We start from the raw sequence: 12,069 nt of genomic DNA on the forward strand, positions 1-12,069 counted from the left end.
GCATGCTGATATAACCTGTGCATCTTCTGTATATAATTATATATGTACAGCTGGTTACACATCTTCTTGTATATAGTGATATGGAGCATGCTGGTGTAACCTGGATATCTTCTGTATATAATTATATATGTACAGCTGGTATAAGTTATACATCTTCTTGTATATAGTGATATGGAGCATGCTGGTATAACCTGGGTATCTTCTGTATATAATTATATATGTACAGCTGGTATAAGTTATATATCTTGTATATAGTGATATGGAGCATGCTGGTATAACCTGGGTATCTTCTGTATATAATTATATATGTACAGCTGGTATAAGTTATACATCTTCTTGTATATAGTGATATGGAGCATGCTGGTATAACCTGGGTATCTTCTGTATATAATTATGTATGTACAGCTGGTATAAATTATACATCTTCTTGTATATAGTGATATGGAGCAGGCTGGTATAACCTGGGTATATTCTGTATATAATTATATATGTACACCTGGTATAAGTTATAAATTTTATTGTATATAGTGATATGGAGCATGCTGATATAACCTAGGTATCTTCTGTATATAGTTATATATGTACAGCTGGTTACACATCGTCTTGTATATAGTGATATGGAGCATGCTGGTGTAACCTGGATATCTTCAGTATATAATTATATATGTACAGCTGGTATAAGTTATACATCTTGTATATAGTGATGTGGAGCATGCTGGTGTAACCTGGGTATCTTCTGTATATAATTATATATGTACAGCTGGTATAAGTTAAACATCTTCTTGTATATAGTGATATGGAGCATGCTGGTATAACCTGGGTATCTTCTGTATATAATTATATATGTACAGCTGGTATAGGTTATACATCTTCCTGTATATAGTGATATGGAGCATGCTGGTATAACCTGGGTATCTTCTGTATATAATTATATATGTACAGCTGGTATAAGTTATACATCTTCTTGTATATAGTGATATGGAGCATGCTGGTATAACCTGGGTATCTTCTGTATATAATTATATATGTACAGCTGGTATAAGTTATATATCTTGTATATAGTGATATGGAGCATGCTGGTATAACCTGGGTATCTTCTGTATATAATTATATATGTACAGCTGGTATAAGTTATACATCTTCTTGTATATAGTGATATGGAGCATGCTGGTATAACTTGGGTATCTTCTGTATATAATTATGTATGTACAGCTGGTATAAATTATACATCTTCTTGTATATAGTGATATGGAGCAGGCTGGTATAACCTGGGTATATTCTGTATATAATTATATATGTACACCTGGTATAAGTTATAAATTTTATTGTATATAGTGATATGGAGCATGCTGATATAACCTAGGTATCTTCTGTATATAGTTATATATGTACAGCTGGTTACACATCGTCTTGTATATAGTGATATGGAGCATGCTGGTGTAACCTGGATATCTTCAGTATATAATTATATATGTACAGCTGGTATAAGTTATACATCTTGTATATAGTGATGTGGAGCATGCTGGTGTAACCTGGGTATCTTCTGTATATAATTATATATGTACAGCTGGTATAAGTTAAACATCTTCTTGTATATAGTGATATGGAGCATGCTGGTATAACCTGGGTATCTTCTGTATATAATTATATATGTACAGCTGGTATAGGTTATACATCTTCCTGTATATAGTGATATGGAGCATGCTGGTATAACCTGGGTATCTTCTGTATATAATTATATATGTACAGCTGGTATAAGTTATACATCTTCTTGTATATAGTGATATGGAGCATGCTGGTATAACCTGGGTATCTTCTGTATATAATTATATATGTACAGCTGGTATAAGTTATACATCTTCTTGTATATAGTGATATGGAGCATGCTGATATAACCTAGGTATCTTCTGTATATAGTTATATATGTACAGCTGGTTACACATCGTCTTGTATATAGTGATATGGAGCATGCTGGTGTAACCTGGATATCTTCAGTATATAATTATATATGTACAGCTGGTATAAGTTATACATCTTGTATATAGTGATATGGAGCATGCTGGTGTAACCTGGGTATCTTCTGTATATAATTATATATGTACAGCTGGTGTAAGTTATACATCTTCTTGTATATAGTTATATGGACCATGCCGGTATAACCTGGGTATCTTCTGTATATAATTATATATGTACAGCTGGTATAAGTTATACATCTTCTTGTGTATAGTGATATGGAGCATGCTGATATAACCCGGGTATCTTCTATATATAATTATATATGTACAGCTGGTATAAGTTATACATCTTCTTGTATATAGTGATATGGAGCATGCTGGTATAACCTGGGCATCTTCTGTATATAATTATATATGTACAGCTGGTATAAGTTAAACATCTTCTTGTATATAGTGATATGGAGCATGCTGGTATAACCTGGGTATCTTCTGTATATAATTATATATGTACAGCTGGTATAAGTTATACATCTTCTTGTATATAGTGATATGGAGCATGCTGGTATAACCTGGGTATCTTCTGTATATAATTATATATGTACAGCTGGTATAGGTTATACATCTTCCTGTATATAGTGATATGGAGCATGCTGGTATAACCTGGGTATCTTCTGTATATAATTATATATGTACAGCTGGTATAAGATATACATCTTCCTGTATATAGTGATATGGAGCATGCTGGTATAACCTGGGTATCTCCTGTATATAATTATATATGTACAGCTGGTATAAGTTATACATCTTCTTGTATATAGTGATATGGAGCATGCTGGTATAACCTGGGCATCTTCTGTATATAATTGTATATGTACAGCTGGTATAAGTTATACATCTTCTTGTATATAGTGATATGGAGCATGCTGGTATAACCTGGGTATCTTCTGTATATAATTATATATGTACAGCTGGTATAAGTTATACATCTTCTTGTATATAGTGATATGGAGCATGCTGGTATAACCTGGGTATCTTCTGTATATAATTATATATGTACAGCTGGTATAAGTTACACATCTTCTTGTATATAGTGATATGGAGCATGCTGGTATAACCTGGGTATATTCTGTATATAATTATATATGTACAGCTGGTATAAGTTATACATCTTCTTGTATATAGTGATATGGAGCATGCTGGTATAACCTGGGTATCTTCTGTATATAATTGTATATGTACAGCTGGTATAAGTTACACATCTTCTTGTATATAGTGATATGGAGCATGCTGGTATAACCTGGGCATATAGTGATATGGACCTCAATAGGCTTCATTAGTACAGGATGACACCCCGGTTGCTCTTTGGTTTACCTGTGTCTGTAATCTGCAGCACAAGCTTATCATGATTTTGTACTGTTTCCAGGCTAACCTGGCCTTTACTCCTGCATCACTTCTCCCAGGACCTCCAAAGAGTCCTGTAGTAAAAGCCATGGCCTCACCATGGGGCACCCCTCCATCGACACCCAGTAGCCCTGGTGTCCAGCCACATTCCAGCAACACAGAAGAAACACCAATCAGTTTCGAAGAACCACCAGAGGGCAGTCATCTCCAAAGCTTCACCAAGGTAACGTCTGCACATTGATTGTAAAATAAATCGTAATCGACATAAGGAATTATGTAAGGCTATGGCTACGACTACGCTATTCTATCCAGAGGAATCCTGTAAAATAACGTATACATTTTTCAACATGGTAGCCCATGGGTGACAGATGCCACTATATCGCATTTGTCACAGGCATACATCATGGGCTATGCAATAACTTAACATGACGTATACGTTAAACGGATGAATTATAGCCTGTGGGTGATGGATATGACTATTAGGCATCCGTTATAGCCTCCGTTTTACATATACGTCAAACGCAGTGTGAAAAGATCCGAAGCAGGTAAATAATATCGGTCCTTTATACTTTCTCCCCCTTTATGATTCACTCCTGGTTGTGGCTTTAAAAACTGCATTAAAAAAAAACTCCAACAAAACACATACCTCCCAGCTTTCAAGTATCCGAAAGAGAGACAACCGATGCGGCGCGCAGCAAATTTTTTTTCTTTTAAGCCTTGCCTCTATTTCCACCCAATCCCCCCCCCCCATACACGCCCGGTTCAGCCCACACCGTATCATGCTCCCATAGTGCCCCCATAGCTGCCCCATACTGCTTAATGCCCCATACAGCATAATGCCCACATAGCTGCCCCATACAGTATAATGCTCCCCTAGCTGACCTTATACAGTATAATGCTCCTAAAGCTGCCCCTAGTGCCAGTGCCCTTGTAGATAGTGTCACAGTGCCCATGTAGATAGTGCCCTTATATAGTGCCACAGTGTCCATGTTGATAGTGCCACACCCCCCTTGAAGATAGCGCTACCCGCTCTATACATAGCGCCATTGGGACTCCCTCTAGGAGTAGAATACCCAGCCAGAGCATAGGCCGGGGATTCGGCTCCTAGAGGGAAGCCCTGATGTTGCTGTCCATATATGGACAGTGACGTCAGTGGCTACTGATTGAGTGGAATAGCCGTTGCCGACTCTTGCTGGGGATTTTGCTCCAGGAGGAGCCCCTGATGTCATAATCCATATATGGACAGTGACCTCAGGGGTTTCCTCTAGGAGCGGAATCCGCGGCCAGATCATCGGCAACGGGGATTCCGCTCATCCAGTATCCACTGAGGTCAAGGGCTTTCCCGAGCACAGCGCTTAAAGTAGCGCTGTGCCCGGGGAGTCCTCGGCGAGCGGAGGAGCTCCCTCTGCTCCTTCGCTCTGAACTAATTCTGAAGCAGGGAGCTCACGGTTCCATGCTTCAGAATTGGATTCAACTGTATCTGCGTCCTGAGGATGTAGATACAGTTGACAGTGGGAATCTGCCCGGAATCCGGGACTGTCCCACTGAATCCGGGATGGTTGGGAGGTGTGCAAAACCTGCAACCCAAGCCTTAGCGAGCGATTTCCAAGCGATTTTCATGTTACTCTATGGATGATGGAGCAGCTATTACTTTTTAAAGGGTAACTAAAGTTTAAAAAAACTTCTGATGTGTCAGAGTGACATGTCATAAGTTTTTGATCTGTGGGGGTCCGAGCACTGAGACCCCCACCGATCGCTAAGATGAAGCGGAAGAAGCATTCGGGAGAGCGCTGAGCTGCTTAGTTTCTGATTGGCTTTCCTCGGAGCGGTGTACAGGGTCAATAGAAAGTCTATGAGTCTTCACACCAACTGCTCAGCATTCGAGTAAAGCAGATCAGAAACTAAGCAGCTCAGCGCTCACCCGAGCTCTTCTGCCACCTCGTTTTAGTAACCGGTGCCGGACCCCAACCAATCAAAACTTCTGACATGCCACTATAAAATGTCAGAAGTTTTTTGAAAGTTTTGTTACTCTTTAAAATAGCTTAAAAAAATCCCTGAAAGGAGCAATTTAAAAAAGTCATCGCTATCGACTTGCTTGACTGGAGTGAATTTGAAGAGATTTTTGAGCTACTCAATGCATTTCTGGGCAGAGCAATATTTTGTTGTGAAGGATAAAAAGTCTTGGAGTAGCCCCAACCCTACAAGTTTCAAGAGAAGCTGGTAGATATGCCGTCAGGAAGATGATGGCTCCTTGGGGGGGGGGGGGGGGGGAACGGAGGTTTATTGTGCAAGAGAGGAGGGAGATGGTGCTGTGAGGGGGAGAGCTGTAGGCAGGAAGGGGGAGATGTAGTGCTGCAGGAGTTATGAAGGTAAAGATGTGGTGTAGGGGGACACATTATGCCTTGAGGGGAGATAATGGGGAGCAGAAGGGAGGGAAATCATGGCACAAGGCACAATTCAATTAACCCCTTCCCTTTTTAGCCACTTTTGACCTTCCTGACAGAGCCTCATTTTTCAAATCTGACATGTGTCACTTTATGTGGTAATAACTTCGGAATGCTTTCACCTATCCAAGCGATTTTGAGAATGTTTTCTCGTGAGACATTGGACTTTATGTTACTAGCAAAATTTGTTCAGTACATTCAGTATTTAATTGTGAAAAACACCAAAATTTCGCGAAAAATTGCAAAAATTTGCATTTTTCTCAATTTAAATGTATCTGCTTGTAAGACAGGCAGTTATAACACACAAAATTGTCGCTCATTAACATCCCCCATATGTCTACTTTAGATTGGCATCGTTTTTTGAACATCCTTTTATTTTTCTAGGATGTTACAAGGCTTAGAACATAAACAGCAATTTCTCACATTTTCAAGAAAATTTCAAAAGGCTATTTTTTCCGGGACCAGTTCAGTTGTGCAGTGGCTTTGAGGGCCTTATATATTAGGAACCCCCAATAAGTCACCCCATTTTAAAAATGTCACCCCTCAAAGTATTCAAAACAGCATTTAGAAAGTTTCTTAACCCTTTAGACATTTCACAGGAATTAAAGCAAACTAGAGGTGAAATTTACAAATTTCATTATATTTTTTTTTGCAGAAATTCATTTTTTATCCATTGTTTTGTAACACAGACAGTTTTACAAGAGAAACGCAACTCAATATTTATTGCCCAGGTTCTGCAGATTTAGGAAATATCCCACATGTGGCCCTAGTGTGCTAATGGACTGAAGCACCAGCCTCAGAAGCAATGGAGAATATATTTTTGCCACCATGTCAGGTTTGAAGGGCTCTTGTGATGCCAAAACAGTGGAAACCCCAACAAGTGACCCCATTTTGGAAACTACACCCCTTGAGGAAATTGTCTAGGGATATAGTGAGCATTTTGACCCCACAGATATTTTGCAGAAATTATTGGAAGTAGGCCGAGAAAATGAAAATCTACATTTTTTTCAAAGAAAATGTAGGCTTAGCTAATTTTTTTCTAATTTCCATAAGGACTAAAGGACAAAAAGCAACATTTGTAGAGCAATTTCTCCCGAGTAAAACAATACCTCACATGCGTTCATAATTGGCTGTTTGGACACACGGCAGGGCTTAGAAGGGAAAGAGCGCCATTTGGCTTTTGGAGCTCAAATTTAGCAGGAATTGTTTGCGGAGGCCATGTCGCATTTACAAAGCCCCTGAGGGGACAAAACAGTGAAAATGCCCAAAAAACTACTCCATTTAGGAAACTACAAATAATGGAAAAAAAGAACCCAACATTTGTAAAGCAGTACCCCATATGTGGTCATAAACTGCTGTTCGGGCACACGGTAGGGCTTAGGACGGAAGGAGCGCCATTTGGCTTTTGGAGAGCAGATTTTGCTGGATTGGTTTCTTGGCACCATGTCACTTTTGCAAAGCCCCTAAGGTACTAGTACAGTGGAAACTACCCAAAAGTGACTCCATTCATCAAACCACACCCCTTGAGGAATGAATCTAGGTGTGTAGTGAGCATTTTGACCCCACAGGTGTTTCATAGACTTTATTAGAATTGGGCAGTGAAAATAAAAAAAATCCCTTTTCTTCAATAAGACGTATCTTTAGCTAATAAATTTTCATTTTCTCAACAAATAAAGGAAAAAAAGAACCCCAACATTTGTAAAGCAATTTCGCCAGAGTACGGCAATACCCCATTTGTGGTCATGAACTGCTGTCAGCTTGTGCCACCATAACTAGACAACTCTCTAATTATTATGCGGTGTTTCCCGGTTTTAGAAACACCCTACATGTGGCCCTAATCTTTTGTCTGGACATTCAACAGGGCTCAGGAGTGAAAGAGTACCATGCGAAGTAGAGGCCTAATTCGGCGACTTGCAAAGTATTGGTTCACAATGGCAGGGCTCTGATGTGAAATAATAAAAGAAACCCCCCAGAAGTGACCCCATTTTGGAAACTGCACCTCTCAAGGCATTTATTAAGGGGTGTAGTCAACATTTTCACACCACAGGTCTTTTCCATAAATGATTGCGCTGCGGATGGTGCAAAGTAAAAATTTAAATTTTTCCCCAGATATGCCATTTCAGTGGCAAATATGTTGTGCCCAGCTTGTGCCACTGGGGACACACACACCAAAAATTGTTAAAAGGGTTCTCCTGGGTATGGCGATGCCATATATGCGGAAGGAAACTGCTGTTTGGGCACGCTGTAGGGCTCAGAGGGGAGGGAGCAACATTTGGCTTTTGGAGCGTGGATTTTGCTTTGTAGTAGTTTTGTTTGAGTTTTACTGGTATTTCAGTTTATAATGTGGGGGGCAAATGTAAACTGGGCAGAGTACATCAGGGGCATAGTCATATAATAATGGGGTAAAATAATCCATAGATGTGTGTTACGCTGTGACACAATCCTTCATGCACAGGCCGGTGTCGCACTAATAAATGTCCTTCCTTATCCCCCTTTTGGTCCACACTCAGCACCTTTTGCAGTTTGGGGAATTTTGCTGGGACGTGTTGTCCTGGTATAATACGGGCACCGTCGCTTCCAGCAGATATGTTTGGGCCCTCCCTTTCCTGGTTCCCTAATTTTAGGGCCTTGATAATTCGCCTCTTGAAACAGAAGAAGTGTTCCCCTCGGGCTGCACAACTGCATATTTTTTATTTCCTGACTTATTGGAACCTTAACTAATTTATTTTTTCATAGACGTAGTGGTATGAGGGCTTTTTTTTGCGGTACGAGCTGTAGTTTTTATTGGTACCATTTTGGTGTACATGCGACTTTTTGATCACTTTTTATCCTATTTTTTGGGAGGCAAGGTGACCAAAAAACAGCAATTCTGACATAGTTTTGTAAGTTGTTTTTTTTACATGTTAACTTTATTCTGCGGTTCAGTCTGATTCTGGCGATACCTAATTTATAGAACTTTTTTATGTTTTACAACTTTTTGCAGAATAAAGTTACTTTTGCAAAAAGAATGTATTTTTACTGTCGCCATGTTGTGAGAGCCATAACTTTTTAATTTTTTCGTCGACGGAGCTGTATGAGGGCTTGTTTTTTGCGAGACGAGCTATAGTTTTTATAGGCACCATTTTTGGATACGTGCGACTTTTTGATCACTTTTTATTCCAATTGTTGTAGGGCACAGTGAACAAATAAAACTAAATTCTGGCATTGTTTTTTACGGGGTTTTTTTTTACACCGCTCACCACGTGGAATAAATAACATAATATTTTTATAGTTCAGGCCGTTAAGGATGTGGCGATACCAAATATATATGGTTTAATTTTTTTTTAAGTAATAAAGCACTTGATAAGGGAAAAAAGTGTGATTATGTTTTATGTTATTACTTGAAACTTTTATTATATGTTTTACAACCTTTTTTTTTCACTTTTTTTACACTTTTCTTTAGTCCCACTAGGGGACTTGAAGGTCCAACTGTCATGTTATTTTTCTAATACATTGCACTACCTATGTAGTGTAATGTATTAGATTTGTCAGTCATTCACTGACAGCAAGACGATTAGGCTTCGCCACCGGGCGGGGCATAATCTGCGTCCATACTGGCAGAGCAGGAGGCCATTGTTAGGCCTCCTGTTGCCATAGCAGCAGTCGGCAGCACTGCTATAGCATGCAGGGCTGCCGATCTGCTACCAACCAAAAAGATGCAGCTATCGCTGCATCTAAGGGGTTAATGGAAGGAATCGGAGCTGGCTCCGGTTCCTGCCGTTACAGGTGGATGTCAGCTATACCATACAGCTGACATTCACCGCTGATGACGCCGGCTCAGCTCCTGAGCCGGCGCCATCTTGCTGCCTCCGGACGGGGCCTGAAAGTCTTCCGTACTAGGCACACCTTTGCAGCCAATTTCATTGCTGGGGTGCCGATGAGCTGCAAACACCTTATCACTTTTGACCGCTGCATTTAAGGGATTAATGACGGGGATCGGAGCAAACTTCGGTCCTCGACATTACCCCGGGTTGTCAGCTATAACATGTAGCCGACACCCGGGGATGAGGGCGCCGACTCAGCTTCTGAGCTGGTGCCCACCATTTGTCTCAAAATGCGGGAAGCACTGACTTTCCATGACTTATCCATACGAAAAATGTCTGGAAGGGGTTAAACTAAAATTAACTAATAAATAAGACACGAAAAGAGATATGTGGATAAAAAAGGGCGCAATGTTTTATTACGGGTTACCAAAGATTAAATCAATACTAATAAATACTTAAAAAGCCATTATAATAAAAACCACATATAATAAATAAATCATTTTAAGAAATCAGTCCACCCAGCAAAAACACTAATAAAAGATTGCGACAAAGGAGAAATTGATCAAATTGGGGAGAGGGGTTTGGCAACCGGAACGCTGGAAATGGCACTGGACCCCCCGAAACCAGTGCCTTGTAAAGGAAAATCTTCCCGCCAAATATTTTAAACGGCCAATTAAATTCAAATCCTGGTGAAGGGCAGATTAGAAAACATATTAAATTTTCCCGCCGTTATATGCAGCTACCAATCAGATTAGAAGAATCTTCCAGAAGCTGCCAGAAACTTCAGGTAAGTACCAACTGAAATATAAAGCGGGAAATAGGGGGTGGGACAGAACACCAGACCAAACCACCTAAAATACAAATAATTTATTAACACAAATTAATAATTAAAATAATAAATTAAATGTGCCTGTACCATTATGTGTCCCCCAAGCAATACTACTCTGGGGGGCTCCTGTCAGGTGGAGATTGTGATGTGTAGGGGGAGAAGTGGAGCCACAGGGGGAGAGAGGGGGAAGATGTGGTGTAAGGGGGAGGGAGGAGATGATGCTGTGGGGGGAGATGTGGTACAGCAGGTGGTGAGAGGGGAGATGGGGTGCTGCAGGGGGAGAGAGGGGGAAGATGTGGTATAAGGGGAGAGGGAGGAGATGATGCTGTGGGGGGGGGGAGATGTGGTACAGCAGGTGGTGAGGGGGGATGTGGTGTAAGGGGAGAGGGAGGAAATGATGCTGTGGGGGGGAGATGTGGTGAGGGGGGATGTGGTGTAAAAGGGGAGAGGGAGGAGATGATGCTGTGAGGGGGGTGATGTGGTACAGCTGGTGCTGAGAGGGAAGATGTGGTGCTGCAGGGGGAGAAAGGGGGAAGATGTGGTGTAATGGGGAGGGAAATGATACTGTGGGGGGAGAGATGTGGTAGAGCGGTGGGGAGAGGGTAAAGATGTGGTGTAAGGGAGAGGGGGGATATCATGCTGTGAGGGGGGAGAGGTGGTGCTGGAGAGGGGGGAAGATGTGGTGTAAGGGGGAGGGAGAAGATGATGTGGAGGGGGAGATGTGGTACAGACAGTAGGTGGAGAGAGAGGAAAGATGTGGTGTAAGGGGGAGGGATAAGATGATGTGGAGGGGGAGATGTGTTACAGACCGTAGGTGGAGAGAGGGGGAAGATGTGCTGTAAGGGGGAGGGAGGAGATCATTCTGTGCAGGGGGGAGATATGGTGCTGCAGGGGGAGAGAGGGGGAAAGATTTGGTGTAAGGGGGAAGGATGAGATTATTATGCTGTGAGGAGGGAGATGTAGTAAAGGGGGAAGATGTGGTTTGAGGGGGAGGGAGGAGATGATGCTGTGAGGATGTGGTGCAGCAGGTTGGGAGAGGGGGAAGGTGTGGTGTTGTAAAGGGGGAGACATGGCGCTGCAGATGGGTGTGTGTGTGTGTGGGTGGCCACCATAAAAAATCCTGCACAGGGCACCAGCTAACATAAAGACGACCCTGACCGTATTGTTGCTGCAATGTGATCGGGATGAACTTAAACTTTGGTTGTTCAAAGGATGACAGTATGGAGTCTCAGTGTTTGCCTGGTGGCCTTCCCAAGTACTGTGACTATGGATTGCTAAATATTCAAACAATACAGATGTCGGGTTCTGCTCAATGTAAAGTGTGAATTCTGGAACATAAATGCTCAAATATTTACACTCCTGATGGTTTCCACTCGGCTAACATTATTCCTGATGTGCGCATGGGAACCAGAGGACACAGTCATGGGGATCACCAAATTATTCGGAGATGCAGCAGCATAAACCTCTCTCCTGTACTAAACTCCAGGCTGACACTGTAACAACGCCAACAGCTGTGTGAGCAGGACAAGGACAGGATGGGTTTTCATAATGATTTAATTCACTGATAAGCAAGCAGAGGTAGTGAGGAATTGAAACACCAATACTATCTTCTGACAGTTAGGGCGTCCGTTACGGCT

General features: G+C 41.4%; 1 protein-coding gene across 1 annotated transcript in view; it reads left to right on the forward strand.

The window, feature by feature from the left end:
• Positions 1–12,069, forward strand: part of RCSD1 (RCSD domain containing 1) — a 75,073-nt gene that overhangs the window by 55,511 nt on the left and 7,493 nt on the right. The window contains exon 5 of the mRNA XM_075854668.1: positions 3,379–3,579. Coding sequence (XP_075710783.1) covers positions 3,379–3,579 — 201 coding nt within the window. The remainder of the gene's footprint in view (positions 1–3,378; positions 3,580–12,069) is intronic.

This window comes from Rhinoderma darwinii, chromosome 2, assembly GCF_050947455.1.
Source record: "Rhinoderma darwinii isolate aRhiDar2 chromosome 2, aRhiDar2.hap1, whole genome shotgun sequence".
NCBI lineage: Eukaryota > Metazoa > Chordata > Amphibia > Anura > Rhinodermatidae > Rhinoderma > Rhinoderma darwinii.